This window comes from Rutilus rutilus (assembly GCF_951802725.1).
Source record: "Rutilus rutilus genome assembly, chromosome: 2".
Taxonomy (NCBI): domain Eukaryota; kingdom Metazoa; phylum Chordata; class Actinopteri; order Cypriniformes; family Leuciscidae; genus Rutilus; species Rutilus rutilus.
Window position 1 is genome coordinate 12,352,508 of NC_140210.1, and position 15,867 is coordinate 12,368,374.

At 39.7% G+C, this 15,867-nt stretch overlaps 1 protein-coding gene across 4 annotated transcripts in view; it reads right to left on the reverse strand.

Annotated features, from left to right (window-relative positions):
- bnc2 (basonuclin zinc finger protein 2) overlaps positions 1–15,867 on the reverse strand; it is a 252,884-nt gene that overhangs the window by 153,711 nt on the left and 83,306 nt on the right. For 2 of the 4 annotated variants that reach the window (XR_014626443.1, XM_084401643.1), the window contains exon 2: positions 4,499–4,744. The exons of 1 other annotated variant lie outside the window; for it this stretch is intronic. Coding sequence is in view for 2 of the 3 variants with exons in the window: in XM_084401643.1 (XP_084257769.1) it covers positions 4,499–4,744 (246 nt within the window). In the remaining variant the exon portion in view is untranslated. Of the gene's footprint in view, positions 1–4,498; positions 4,745–5,585; positions 6,091–15,867 lie in introns of those variants that run through there. One more of the 4 variants, XM_084401644.1, reaches the window with a different exon arrangement.

Consider the following 15,867-nt stretch of genomic DNA (forward strand, 5'->3'; position numbering starts at 1 on the left):
TTAAAACTAATTTAACACAGACACCGCTATAAACAACGTTTATTAAAAGCCATAACTGTAGAATATTGATTAATACTCTAATTATGTAATCACTTAAATGGAATGAGAAATACTGAATATCTTTTTTTTTTTTCAGGGAAGAAAAAATAATAGTTCCAACAACTCGCATTGACGATAGGGATGTAGGCAGAGGTGTAGGCAGCACAATAATGTATCGCTTGTGTACATGACAAACACACATTCACACACACACTCAAAGAGTACAGAAATCTCGTATACAGTCGCCAAACATCTCTCGGCCTTTTCTCTCTCATCTACTCATCACCTCTACATGCACCTTTTTGTAACTCTTGACTTCCAGAGTAAAACACGCCAGCAAGCACTCTCGCTTTACAACAAAAACAGAGAAAAAGTTTATCACTTTCTCTCTGATCCTCTCCCCACCCTCTCTGCTTCCTCCACATTCCAGTTTCTCCTTGAAAACATTAAGAGGCTGTCTGTCGGGGAAAGCGAGAGGAATTAGGAAAGAAAGCATCCCTGAGCCAGGTGAGATTACTCCCCTCAACTGAGTCCATTACTTAACAGGGTCAGTAGTTAGAGGAGCCAGATCCGTTCAGCACAAAGACCCCTGAACCAGCAGCCTCTCTTCTGTACAGTGGCGCAATATCTCGGTGTGCTGACTCTAAAGATGGTCTTTGAAATTAAACTCCCTCCTTTAGTTGCTGTTTTACACAATAAAACTCCCTATTTATTTATTTATTTATTTTCCAACTTATTGTATATGTTCAACTTGCCTTGGTTTTGACAATGACCCTGCGACAGGCATCTTCCTGTCACCAAAGGTTGAAACAGTCACGCTTCCTGTGACTGCTCCATCTTAGTCAGCACTAGCTGCACCGATCGTGTTGGCACTGCCCTGGGCTCTGCTCTATCTGCCGAGAAAAGATGGTGGGTGTCTCCCTAACCACATATCCTCTTTCACTCTCCTCTCCTCTCCTCTTCTCTTCTCCACTCCACCCTTCTCTTTCTCTCAACCAAGGCCAGCCAAGAGTCGTTTCATCTCGCACCCACACACACATGCAGCACAGAGAGGGAAAAAAGGAAAACAGACACTTCACTATAATCATATGTACACATGCTCCTGTACATACAGGCACAGATACACCTGACCCCCCCCCCCCCCCCCCCCCCCCTTAAAAAAGAAAGAAAGAAAGAAAGAAAGAAAGAAAGAAAGAAAGAAAGAAAGAAAGAAAGAAAGAAAGAAAGAAAGAAAGAAAGAAAGAAAGAAAGAAAGAAGATGCACGGATATGCAACAAACACATCAGTACAGAAGATCGCAAAATGAACTGTGCTTCAAATCAATAAATATTTTTAAAAAACATTTTTTTTTAAATGTAATAAATGTCGTTCATTTGCAAAGTCTGAAAGGGGTCTTTTTTATTTGTTTATTTGTTACATTAGAGAAGATGTTTAATAAATAAAGAAAGAAAGAAAGAAATAAGAGAGCCCCTATAAACCACATTCAACAAATTATTATTGTAGGATTTGTTCCTAACAGTGTTCAGTTTTCAGATCTCAAAATACATGAGAACATACAATATAAATGTTCTTTAACATTTACAATAGTTACTAAATTAAATTAAAGCAACTGTATAATCGGACGAATCGAACACAATCGGGCATCTTTTTTTTAAAGGCTGTTTTTCCTTTAATATGTTTCTAATTACTTTCACTAAGTTTCTGTTTAACAGTCGTGTCGCACCCGCAACCGGAAGATTTTTAGTTTTTACATCTTTCAGTCAAGGTCTAAAATTTTCAAAATTCAATATTCCTTATTTAAGATTAAAGAAATGATATTGCAGTAGGCTTTTTTTTTTTACGTTTTGGTGTGGCGATTAAACTAATTTGCAAACAAGACTGGAGATTTCAGCTAATCGTTTTGCGGAAAATCTGTAATTTTCAGTGTCATTCGTTTTCAAAATAATAATAATAATAATAATAAATAATAATAATAATAATAATAATAATAAAGAATAGAACATCAATAATAACAATAATGTATTTGCCGTTTCAGTTTTATTTTACGTTATTTAGGCCTAATCGAAAATTTCTAGAAGGTATTTATGCTAAATCACCTACAATATAAAGTAATGTTACATTTATATTCATTAAAAAAAAGGGCATTTATGGAATATAAACAAGTGGTTCAGACATGAGAGGGTTCAGACATGAGAGGATGCTGAGAAGCCTCAGAGAGAGTGATGAAGTTCGCCTGCACCACAGCCTCTCAGAGTTTCCGCGGGAGAAAAGATCAGATTCAGCACCTGAAAAAGGTTTGCGATGTGAACTGATCACAGCCCTGTTTCAGCAACGCGTGTCAAAAGAATCACATCAAATGAAGAACCTTTAAGTGCTCGTTCGTAGTGCATCCGATTAGTCAAGATTGAGCAATTAGAACCCATTAATAACCAAACCCACATTAACAAATATAGGCTACTGCATAAAATAAACCCTAGCACAGTGATCCAGGATCCAGAATATGTGTTGATGTGGGTTTGATATTAATATCGACCATTGCACGTGGTCAGCAGTGTCAGTATCATTTGTGGAAATGCACAGGTGTAACTTTATTTAAAAAAAAAAAAAAAATCGGATCGGATCGGATTTTAATTGGTGATTAAGATGTCGTGATCTTCTTGTTAACAGTAGCCTACAGATAAAGATTAAATTAATTTAGGAGGCAGAAATGTAGGTTAAACTACACGCTCGAAAAGGCTTGCAGCCGCTCTTTAAAAAAAAAAAAAATATATATATATATACACACATTTCAAAAAATACATAGCCTATTTGAGAAAAAAAAAACGTATTTCATTCGTAATGCATTTTAAGAAAAGAGAACATAAAAAAATATCAGTGTCAAACTAGTTTCTTGCCATCTGTGAGAGCAGCATCATATTTTATTATTGATTATGAACAGGATTATATTATTTTTTGACATTTCTCTAAAAATCTTTCTTTGAGATTCATAACTCAAAAAGGATCGGACGCACATCATTTGCATTATGATATTTGTTTAAGCAGCACAATTGCATCTGAAGAGCTGAGACAATGTTGTCCTGACAAAATAACCGATAGCAGCCAGATTACACTGTCGTTAGCCTAATGTCCATTACATAAGACACTTCTTAATAAAATAATGATATCCAACGATTATTGAGTGATTTAGAGTCGAATTCAAACAAACTGCATTTGAATTATGTCACTCATATTTTATGTCAACGGTTTAAACACGTTTCTATAACAAACGTTCAAAGGCGCGTCATAATACAAGAATGCAAATCACTTTATTTGTAGAATTTTACATTGTTATTAAACGCGTAAGGTCCATTCAGAATGTCCTTCAACTTGCCACAAGTAAGAACCCTTCCATGCTTCATAGTGTTTTCGTGAATGATTGAAGCGCAGGACTGAATCCACCTGCGCCGGAGCTCCGATGCGCCAAACAGCTAAACGCGCGTCTGAATAGTACCATTCAAACCTTTATTCTCACTCAGATTCTAAATTTCTAAGTCAACTGGAACCGCGCAGACAAAATTTATTAGCCTTTCAATAATAAATAACATATAATTAGTTAGAGAAATACATAGTTCAAACTAAACGAAAATAAATAAATCTATAATTTCAAATAAACTGATTATTCATATTTTTTTTACGGTGTTCAATTTTAACTGATATGCATCTCAGTGTTGCAAATAAAGAGAGCTTATCTAGTATAAAAATGAAAGAAAAAAAGTTCGTGAGGAATCTGGAAAAATATGTGGATGGACCCCCATTGTTGGCCAAAGGGAGTCCAGGGGCCTGCGATCGTATCAGCGTGTGCATGGCACAGAGAAACCAGCCCTGATGATTAATGTTCTGCTCACCATCTCTCCCTCCACAGACCCCAATCCCCCTCCCATTAACATTCTGTCTTGATAAAAGCATTCAGCACAGGAACTTTACAATAACTACACACAATGTTAAAGAGCTGTAGATATTACATATAGCTAGGGAAATTGGAAGTACTTTTACAAGTTGATGGTGTTAAGAACTCCAGAAACAAACAGATGAAGTCAATTAGATGTGTGCCACAGCCTGATCTACAAAGGGTCACCAAAACAAAACCTCCCAGTCCAGACTGACCGGACGCATATTATTCACTAATGCAATTAATAAAACTGATTTCTCTTCAACACTCAGAAACTTTAAACCGAAGGCTGCAATTTGTGACAACGGGCATCAGCCACTAAACCACTCAAAGAAGTTAAGCAAAACATAGTTTACACAGTAGCAAGCGTTAAAATCTCTGACACCAACCAAAACATTTTTTACATTCACATTCATACGCTAAAAAAATTGAATAAAAATCATGCTCACGCTCAAACACACACTTAACAGCTGCACAGAGATGAAGCAGACACAGTGTCACACTGAGCGAGAGGGACAGCATCCCACTGACCTGCTGGGACATTCTGAAAAGGAGGTTGCTGTCAGTGCTCTGCTGTGTCCATGTCCCCATGAAGCCCGGCTCGGCGCTGGCCGGTCTGGTGCTGAACTGCATGGAGCTTTCTCCTTCTCCTCCTCCTCCCCCTGCACCGCTGCTGCTGCTCCTGCTGCTGGCTCTGGCCGTGGACTCGCGTGCCCTCTCTCGATCTTGTTCTCTCCACACCACACCGCCTCTCACATCCAACTCTGTCTCCTCAGACTGCCGGCAGAGAAGAGGGGGAAGGGGGGTGGACAGGGAGCCGGAGAGAAAAGTAAGAGAAGGTGGAGGTTCAAAGAGGCAAAGGGTGACTGCTCTGTTCTTTTTTCCTCTTCTGTCCTATTCTTGCTCTCTTTTTTCTCTTTCTTTCTTTCTTTTCGTTTTCTCTCTCTCTTTGCTATATTTTCTTGAGAGAGGGGTGAAAGTGGAGGGTCTTGCCTGCCAGTAGCAGGAAGAGTGTGTTGAGTTAATTCAGGAGCAGGGCTGCACAATGCATATTTCCTCTGGGGCATGTGGTGGTAGAGGGCAGGATGAGCGAAGTGTCGGAAGTAAGGAGGGAGGAAGAGAGGGATGGGGGTGTGAATTGAAGTGAAGAGAAGGAAGGAGAGAAAAAAAGGGGGATGGCAGAAAAATGGAGGAGGAGATGGTGAAGGAGTTTTTTTTTTTTTTTTTTTTGGTCTGAACCCCCCACACACACACTTTTTTTTTTTTTTTATGTCAGTCAAGCTATGGGCTGTCCTCCAAACATACACGGACATATACACATACACACATTCCAAACAGAAATCAATCGTAGAGCAAACTCAGTCACCCGTAACCTGCCCTTTGAACCCCTCGCACACCTCTACATGCACAAAAACACCACTTATATTTTGCACTAAAAATACACTTTCACTCCTTGCAGGTCTATGCTCTTGTAATCAAAACCAACTATTTTATCACTGCAAATAGTTCTCTTAAAAAGTTTCATTCAAAAATAAAACCAAAATGACTTTAAAACTATTTTTCCAAGAGCCGAAGACAAATCGTCCCTCCCTTCTCCCCAAAAGGTGCCCTTTCTCACCAGCGTGTCCAGCGTGGTTTTCCTTCCAGCTGTGTGGAGATCAGGTGTTGGAGTGTGTCAGTTCCAAAGCAGCCCCTCCTCTCTCTCTCTTTCTCTTTCTCCTTCCCTGTCTTTCTTTCTTCAGGCCCCCTTCTCGCCTTCAGAGATGCCTGTCCTCAGTTTCCAGACTAACTCCAGCTAGAGCTGTGTCAGTGTGCATGTGTGTGCAGCCGTGAGTACATGTGTGTTGTTGTGAGGTAGAGCATGTGTGTGTCGGGCCGCAGCACGTCTGAGTTAACTGCTCCTCTCTTCTTGCTGGCACTCAATGACACGGTTCTCTCTCTCCTCCACTGATCTGCTTTCCCACTGAGAGGAGAGAGAGAGAGAGAGCAGGAGGGGAAAGGGTTGTCCCTGTCTTATTACCAGCTCTCCATGCCTGATGCTTCTTCACTCCAGACCTCAGTGGGATTGAGCCACTCTCTAATACATGCACTCTCACACACGCACACACACACACACACACACACACACACACACACAAAAAAAACTGGCCCATCCACACAACTATTCCAAGCAAATAATGCATTTGTCAATACAATTGGACAAGCTCCAACTTCTATAATAACCTCAATGCTAAACGAAAAGACATTTCTCAGCCTTCCAATTGCCCTTTATTTTATTTTTCTTTATTTCGTTTTTATTCTTGACAGCCAGTAAACAAACAATGTGTAAAACATTACTTTTTTTAAAAAAGCATTTAAAAAATAAATAAATGTATTAATAAGTATTTATATTGCTTTACTTATGTATTGTGTCTCCACGTCTACTTTCACACCGGCTGGATTTAAAGCAGAATGTGTCACTAAAACCACACTAGAGCCAGGTATTTTAAGGTGGTCACACAACCATTTGATTTTTATTACAAAGTCTGATTCCTTTGTCTGTTTTTTTCTCCCCTCGTATTAAACAGCTCTAGCTAATGGTTCTATGCAATCATTCCACCCCCCCCCCCCCCCACCCCCCCAAAAAAACTCCCCCTGTGAATGCGCGCACACACACACCGTCTTGTGGAGTAGTGCGGCAGAGCACATAATCATACATACTCTCCCACTCACAAACACACACACACACATATGCAGGGAAACCTCGAGTGGATGCTTTCAGATTTTAATTAAGAAAAAAATGAGGAAGAGGCTCCATTTTTGCCAAATTGGTCCCCGCAGCAGACAGTCTCACAAAGGTGGGGAAGAGAAAGAAAGCCCTAACATATGCACTTACAATAAGTGGCGGCATCTCTTCCTCATTGTACATGCCAAAACATTTTATATGAGAAATGTGTTGTGTAATGATGCTATTTTTTGTTATTATTGCGTGTTTTTCCTCTCATACTTTTTTCTTCCAGCACTTCTCCTGACGTCAGCTGTTCAAATTATAGTCTTTGACAATGCGAGTATGTCTGAAGAAGATGTCACCGTGATCTCCCTTCTATGAGACAGAAAGAAAGGGAATTAACTTTTCTCCCTTTCGCTACATTAAATGGCTTCTCGTATGTAGAAAGCCACTTGAAATTTTGTGGCAATTTAAAGGAGACAGCTGTTACTGTCCGTTAAAAGCCTCTGTACAGCACTAATGACAGCTCTGGCTAACCTTTACCTGAGTAATCTGCACAGCATTTTGTCTGATCAAATCGTGTCGTCTTCTTCTTCTTTTAGATTGAATAAAAAAGGCAAGAGGAATGGTGGCAGCTGCAATGAGAACTTAATATGCTGTTTTGTTTCTTTTCCTCACCTTCTCTCTCTCTCTCTCTCTTTCTCTCTCTCTCAAGCGAAGAGTGCCTTCGCAGTAACCAAAGACGTAAAGACCGTACATCTTTACAAGCAAATGGACACTAATGAGAGATGCTAAGAGCCCATTGTCACACACTTGTCCCCTCCATTTCATCTGTTCTCATAGACATTTTCTTGCTTAGTTCTAAATTGCCATGAATTGTTGTTTCTGAAAACAACACAGGCATTAATGTGTAGTAAGAATGCCTTTTAAAAACATGTAAAAAATAAATAAATAATAATTCTACCATTTATATATTCAATAACTCTAAATTCCAAGGAAAATGTTTCTTTATTTAGTCTCTATGGTCACATCTCCCATCTCAAATTCTCTTCCCCTCTTCAGTTTTCTTTCTCTCTTGAACGTGCTGGTCTCTTGATTTTCCAAGTGCAACCGAGTGTTTCAAGTCAAGCTGGCAGATCAGCTTCTGACCTCCCTATTAACAGTTGTTATTTGTGAGAGGTTTGAGAGGACTCTGACAATATCCCTTTCCCTTTTTGCTTGTTGTCCTTTTCTTTCAGTTTGTCCCGTCCTCATTCTCTCTCTCGGGAGTAAGGGTGAGCTCAGATCCTGTCAGTGGCAGCAGCAGCAGTGGTAGTCAAGTAAAGCAGAGAGCCACCGTAATGGACTCCTTTATTAAAACTATTATTCTGCAAGACTTCAAATTCCCCCAAGACTAGGGCCATGTCGAAGCTGATATAATTAACTAGAGGCTCAGCTACGGATCAATTACCAGACAAGCAAGTGATAGCCAAATCAATGAAAGATCATCAGCCACATTATCTGTGTTGCAACTCATTAGAGTAAAAGAGAAGAGAGCATGCTGGGAGTCCTGGGGCTGTGGCACTGCGGCAGCACAGAGGGCATTGACTTTTCCTTAGCGACCCATGTCAGTTTTTGTGTTGGGGTCTGTGACATTTTTGCAGATGTCATAAAGGGTGTCTTTATTTCTCAAGGGTCCTACTGTACATATGGTTTTTAAGGAACTAAGAAGTGGTGAAAAGTGGACATAATGTATTTTTGCAAATGACTTGACATTGATAATAAACTTTGCCTGCACTGAGGGAAAGCTGGTAAACAACAGAGAGAGAAAAAATCGTTATCTGACAAGTGAATGGCAAAGTAAACCCTAATTAATTATTCATGAGGTGACATGATGATTTTTGTTCCTGTAGAGGATGGTACTAGCAAAATCAAGGTCATAGGTTTGATCCCCAGGGAATCCATGAACTGATAAAATGTATAGCTTCTTGAATTTTACTAAGTCACTTTAGTAAAAATGCACCTGTCAAATGCATAAATGTAAATGTAATGATTTGTATGGTGCTGTATTTTGATTTATGAAAATGACTTAAATGATTTAATTTGAATTCATCTGATTTTAGATTTCTTTCTTGCATTCTCTGTTTTTAGGTGTGCAATGTCAGATAAATATAATTTAATTAAAATTGATATTGACGTAATCTGTGTTAGTTACTGTACCTAATACTAATCCATTTGATGTTCAGCGAAGACAGTTTTTTTCTTTTTTCTTACAAAATACAGTCTTGCATTCTGTATTGTGTTCCAGGTTTTGTCCTGTTTTGGCCAAGATGGAAAGAAAGACTAAGAATAAAAAATGAAAAATAAAAAATAAAAAAGGTAGGTAGATCAAGACAGGTTCTTTAGAGAATGAGGAGTAACCTGTTCACAGGAAGTGAGTGTGCATCTGAACTGATTGATTCTAATCTCTGCCCTGCACAATGATGCCCACTTAATGGCTAAGATAAGGTTTTCTCTGCGCTTTAGAAAGTCCTCGCCTCTCTGAGCCCCTAGTAAAATTAGGGTTCACTTTTAAAACAATTGCCATAGTGCCATTTTCACATCTCACATTTAATCCACAGTGGAAAAGTGTCCAGCTCGTTTAAAATGGTGAGGTAAATCTGTTAAATAAACAATGTCTGAGAGGAGATAAGGAGGATGGAGATTAGTGGCCATCCTGTCTTACAGACACATACTGTACACACAAGTTAATGAACGAGTGGGATATTAGTGCATTCTTCATGTGACTTGAAGACAGTGTCTCGATCAGATAGCAGCCAGATAGAACTGTCACTGTTCTGTTCTGCTGGAAGACGCAAAAGGGCCACAAGACATCATATGACACCATGAATAAACAACCTTTCACTTGTGTAGAGAACGAGAAAAAAAAGTGAATGTCCCCTGAACTCAAGAGCCACACGGGATCCAAATGCCATCGATTGTGCAATCACTCAGTATTCCACGTATACCATTGCGACCAGCAATAGCAATGGACTAAGTGAGAATGAAAACAAAGACATTCTCATGTTGGCCTACTTAAAAATAATCACTCATAGAGCATGTGGATGTTACAGTTTTAAATAGTTAAATAGAAAATAAACTTCAATCTGCCTCACTTCTACTCATGGTACATAGGAACTGCCAATTGATGTGACTGTATTACCCATTGCCACACATCACACAATTAGCAGCATTACAGTTGCCCTGGGCTGCATTTCCCAAAAGCATTGTAAGCCTAAGTAGATCGTAGAACCATTGCCTCCGACTTAGCTCACGATGCCTTTGAGAAACGCATCCCTGGGATCAGCCGTCAATCGTCTGTATGGGCAGGTGGGGCAGAGCCCCACCAAAATATTCATCCAAAACATAGACCTCTATATAAGCTGAATCATTAATAAATGGTAAATGTGTTCAGCATTCTGCAACAAATATTTTTTCAGATTTTCGAGACTATTTTAAGTCGCAAAATCAGGATATATAAAAATTTAACGTATGGCTTCAGCAGGCGTGATACTAAGTGCCCCGCAGTTTTCCGATGTAAATCTGTGGTGAAAAATGGAACTGCAGCATGCTCTAATTGAGAGCCATTGGGGCAGATTTCAGACTTCACTGCTTATTTTCATGTTAGCTTGCATAAACCTCGCTCCAGACCAAGACGATAGGTGTGTTCGACATCAGCTGCGGCTGGATGTAACTGATCGGCGAGAGTTGCAGAGTGCAGGCGGGGAGGAGCTGAAAATGGAGATGTGAAGTCAGACACTTTCTGGTTCCCATAGTGACCGCTCACATGGTGTTTGCATACTTTACAATAGCGGAAGTGAAATAAATGCAATATTTGTCAAATACACAGACGTTTCAGATACATTTCCATTTAATACTTTATGCACTGCTTAATACAGCGTCTGTTTGTATAAGAATAAAGTTCAATATAAGCCTATACTACCTATACTATTTAAATACCAATGTAGTGGGGTCTACTTTTTTTTTTATCAGCTTTATTTTGATAAACATGAAACAATATAATATCGCAACTACATGAAAAGAGATTTTACTGTAATAAAAAACAGATTTGTGAACATTAGTGGAACTGAAGGTGTTTGAATAAACATGAAACACACATGATCGTTGTCATGCGGTGGATTCGGCCAATCGTGGAACAGTTGTGTTGTCATCAGAGCTCGTGCAGCCGCTCTGGAGAGGCAGCGCAGAATGAATCAGCCGGTTGCTCTCGAATCGCTCTCGCTCTCTTTGATGACATACGTCACAGTCATGTGGCGTCGGCGCTGTCTCAAGTCGGACACAATTTCTAACCAGCATGCACTGCTTCAAGTCAGCCGCCGATCGGTCTGTACAGTGTTGAATGAAGTCGAACAAGCCTGATATCAATCCACTTCAGCTATGCGTATATTAGTCTGCATCAAGTCAGTAATTAATTGCCATGTCTGTTCTTCCTATGTGGACTAGCGTTTATGAAAGTATCAATCCTTTAGTTTAATAGCTTGTTAATGTTAATAGCCTATATATAGTACTGTTCTGTTTGTTTTATGTTGTTCTGAGAATAGAAATTACTTTATTTTCCTCACTGGAATTCCTCCACAACTTGTAATATTTTAAAACAACATTCAGAGGCAATAAGTGCTACATTAAGGCAATTCTATGCATGTGTCATGTGTACTTAAAGGCTGTCAATCAACATCAGAGCACCACCCTCAGGCTAAATAACACAACCTCTTCCAAAAGTGTTATGCATGTGTTCAGCGATTAGAATATAAAGCTTACAAAAAATGTTTATCATAAACTAGTGCTAAGACCCAGAATCTGACCTAAATTTACGGTCAGGAGCCGTTACTGCCTGGGATGTGTTTCTCGTATAATGATGTAACTCGCTGATTAACTACCATTATATTATGTATTTTTGGAAAAAACTAACCAACTCACGACTGTTCCCGAAACCGCAGTAACATAGGCTACATGGTCACAACTCTGTCATTTGAACCACATTGGTTCAACAATATAGGACTGTCGTTAATGAAGTCAAGCAGGTGGAGGAGTAATAACTTCTGCTAATTAATCTATTCAAGATCTCCGAGATGCTGCTGTAACAAACATGCCACCTACTGACTACTTCACTGTTTTTGTTCCATGTCATTTAGCTTTATTGGATGTTTGATTCATCACGGGTTCCCACATACATCATACTGTATCATACATACATTTAATGCACATGCGCACTCTTTAAAAATGCAGCTGATTGTTGACATGCTAAAATATATAGATTAAAATGGATATATATTTAAATAGAAATAAATAATTAGAATGAACTGAATGGTTGCTGAATGGTTGCTTATTGTGCCCAAGAGAATGATCTATTAAGTCCACATGACATTTATCAAAAAAACATGCTTCTAACCACAGCTTGAGAGCTGTAATGCCAACCACGTAACTTTGCGATGCTGTTTTCAAATGTTTGTTGGAACTATTGTTTCGGGAAACGCCAAATCTTTGAACTATGTAGGTAACAACGGAACTTGCGACCATAGTTGGCTTATGATGCTTTTGGGAAGAGCATTACTGGTTGTCTCACATCACCTCTGCTGACTGAGGTGAAGAGCGATGCTTGAACTCTAGCAGTGTTAAAAAGGAGGGGGTTTCTTGTGTCCACTCTCTTTCTGTCACTTTTTTCTCTGTTTCTTGGCCCCTGACCTCCTCTCGGCTTAGCCTCTCCAGACTCAACCAACTTGCAGAGCATCATCTAGTTTGTAAACCTGTCTATACTGCTGATCCCCAATGTCACAGCTTAGAAAACTGAAATTAGGCCAAGACCAGAATTCAAAATAGAATGGAATAGTTAAGGACTGCCTTAATTAGTAGGTGGTCTTTTGAGTAACATTCTTTTGGCAATTCAATGCAGCTTTTTTAGTTTTCTATAATCATTCCTTTGGGTTTTGTATGTAGGCCTATAGAGAGACAAAAAAAAAGCATATTGTAATTTATAATATATTTGTCTTATAATATGTAATCAATTGAATTGCAAACCAAGAGGTGTGGGATTTTTGCAATACAATGCCTTCTGGCAATCTTATTAGGCTTGTTCGACTTCATGCAGCTCACCACATCACTGATCCACGTGTCTTCTTGACAACATGCACACCTGTTCCATTTCAGCTCATTGTATTTGATTGTGTACAGCTTTGTTATTTTAGTTCTTTGCACTGTCAGTAAATTGCTTCATAAAAGCCAATAAAAAACAGTCTGAATTTTAAATAGCACGATAGCACTCTTTTACTATTTCTGTCATAAAATATATGGTAGAAATAGTAAGCATATTATTCTATTCCAAATTCAGCCTATACTAAATAATATAACCTTTTTATTTTCCTTTGTTGAAGTTGTCACTGGCAGTGGAGGCACCGCTCAATATCTTCGGGTATTCCACCAAAACACCAGGGGCCCTATTTTAATGATCTGAAACTATCAAAAGTGAAACGCAAGTAACTTTGTGGGTGGATCTCGGGTGCTGTTGCTATTATAACGGTGGGATAAATGACTCTTGCGCCCGATGCAAATCTAAAATGGGTTGGTCTGAAGTAGCTACATTACTCATAGGTGTGGTTTGGGCGTAACGTGAAATAAACCAATCAGAGTGTCATCTCACATTCCTTTTAAAAGCAGGCGCGCTTGTTCCATGGCGGATTGCTATTAGGGACCGTTCGGTATTTATAGAATAGACCACCAGAGGAAAATAGGGGAGGGTCATGTCTTTTTATTCTTTGTTGAGGGGAGGGTCATCCAACTTTTTTTAGTCTAGGGGGAGGGTCACACGACTTTTATATTCATGAAAACAGCAAAATTTCAAAGTGGCTTGTTTCCTCATGTAGCGCCATGTAGCTCTCTCAGTCTCGAAAAAGTGCATATCATCCCATTTAAATATTTTCCCGTATTTCTCCCATATTTTTAATATTTCTATACAAAAAAAATAAAATAAAATCCTACTGGGTGCAAACCAGCTAAGCAGAAAATTCCTGCCCTGCAGCTAATTTCATTGGTTAAGGTTACAATGGCGGGTAGGTTTAGGGATCAGTGTTTGGTGTAGGCTCCGCTGAAGTAGTTTGGGGGGAAAAAAATTGCGCGAAGAAGAACAGCCACATCCCGAGAATGGACGAACATGAGAGAGATGGCATTGGAGACTATGTATGTAATGTATTATGTAATACAGAGATTATGTATTTATTTATGTTAATATCTGCACAATTAATGTGTATTTAGCCTGCCTCTGCCATCAAGCAGATTGTTCTAAACAAAACAAAGAAATGTAACCGATAAAATAAAAATAAACTTCATTGATCAAACACAATAAACAGTTAAACAGTTTTTAAAAAAATTAAGAAATGTAATCGATAAAAAAATTAAAAAATAAACCTCCTTGATCAAACACAATAAAGTTTAAAAATCCAAAAAAACAATCAGGTCATAAATTACAGTTTATTCAATAAGAGAGATGAGAAAACCCTCCAACTATCAATAAGTGAAGATAACACCTACCATATCATGAGCCAGCACCACTTATATTTCTAAGGAAATGACTTGATTGAATTCTATTTTAAGTATGGCCATTGTATAAATTGCCCCACCCAGAACCAATCATATGTCAAACATTGGACAATTTGTCCCTCAAGTTTCTGTCTTAGGGTCACTACTGTTCCCATATGAAAGGGAACTCGCACTGCGTCAGGACGCTATGGGGAATGCCTCCGTGTGAACCAGTGTCTGAAACGCTTATCTAATCAAGGCAATCCTATTGGCCGGCAATAGGTGATCACTAATGCGACCCGGAAGTATATAAGGGGAGCCTGGAGAACATGTCAACAGCTTTTTCGTCTTCATGGACTGTTTTGTTTGTACACTTCAACCTGAAAACTTCAAAAAGGTAATCATGGCTTGTGAAAAACGCATCAGGAAGTGTGTGCATGCGTGTCTAAAATATTGATACTTGATGACACACAACTTGTGTGTTTATTCTTTGGGCTCGGAGCATGCACGATCAGTTCCTGAGGGATCTGCTTGTGCCACTGTGAGTTTTTTTCCCTTGAGAAAACTCCACTCTCGTCTGCTCTCTTCTCGAGGGAAGAGGGAAAAACATCTGTACCAGGCGATTCAGGTCCCACTCGCGCTGAGGCAGTGCAGAGACTGGAATCATGAGGTTTTTCAGAGGGAGCTTGCTGAGGAGGTTAAGAGAGTTGTTAATCTCTCACGCCCTTCAGAGACTCGCAAGAGTGAGCTGCAGGATGAGGATGTGTTGTCACTAACATCCTCTGATCCAGCAGCGAGTGCTCTGCTGTGTATAAAAACAACCAGCCCAAGAGAGCAGGAGATGGCTGATGAGGGTGAAGAGGATATACAACCCAAACCCTCACCGCCACCCTGCACCGCGTATGTTAAGCTGTTGAGTGTTATGGAACGCGCTTCAACAAGGCTTCTGCTGTCGTTGGATCACGTGATGGAAGAGAACGCTCGTGACTGACTTGACGAATGGTTTCTTTCCAGCCATAAAGCTCCAGCTCTCGTGAGCCTTCCATTCCTGCCGGATCTACACAATGAGATGAGTTCAGCGCGCATTCATCGTCATCAGCGAGCTATGCAATCTCACGGCTGGAGAGGCATCGACACTAAGTGCTCCGGCCCTGGAAGTAAGTGTGCTCTTTTTGTGGAGATAGGCCTCCATTTTGTGAATGTTGTTTAGGCCATCGCTCTATGGACAGCAGGTTGAGCTCTGTAGGTATTCTCCTTTTACATGAGTTTTTAGTAAGGTTGAATAATAGGCCACTGTTCCCTGTTAGGAAGTATTAAGGGGGTGTTAAATATGGTTTTCATAGGATGGTGAAATGATGGCCCTGAAGTTTCCATATTTAAGTAGGCTATGCATACCCTTCCCATAGGCCTCCTCTTATGTTAGAGTCGTCAGGCTTATATAACGGGTAGTGCCAATCTGTAGTAGTGAACAGGTTGGCTGTATGGAAAATTCTCTAGTGAGGCCACCGTTCATCTGAGCACCTAATAAACAGTTTTTGTGTGAGATGGCTTCCTCCCTATCGGGAGATATTCTACACCGCTCTGTCAAGCTCCAGATAGAACTACAAAGTCAAGCACTGGCCCTCTTCGGGCCACCTTTTGATAG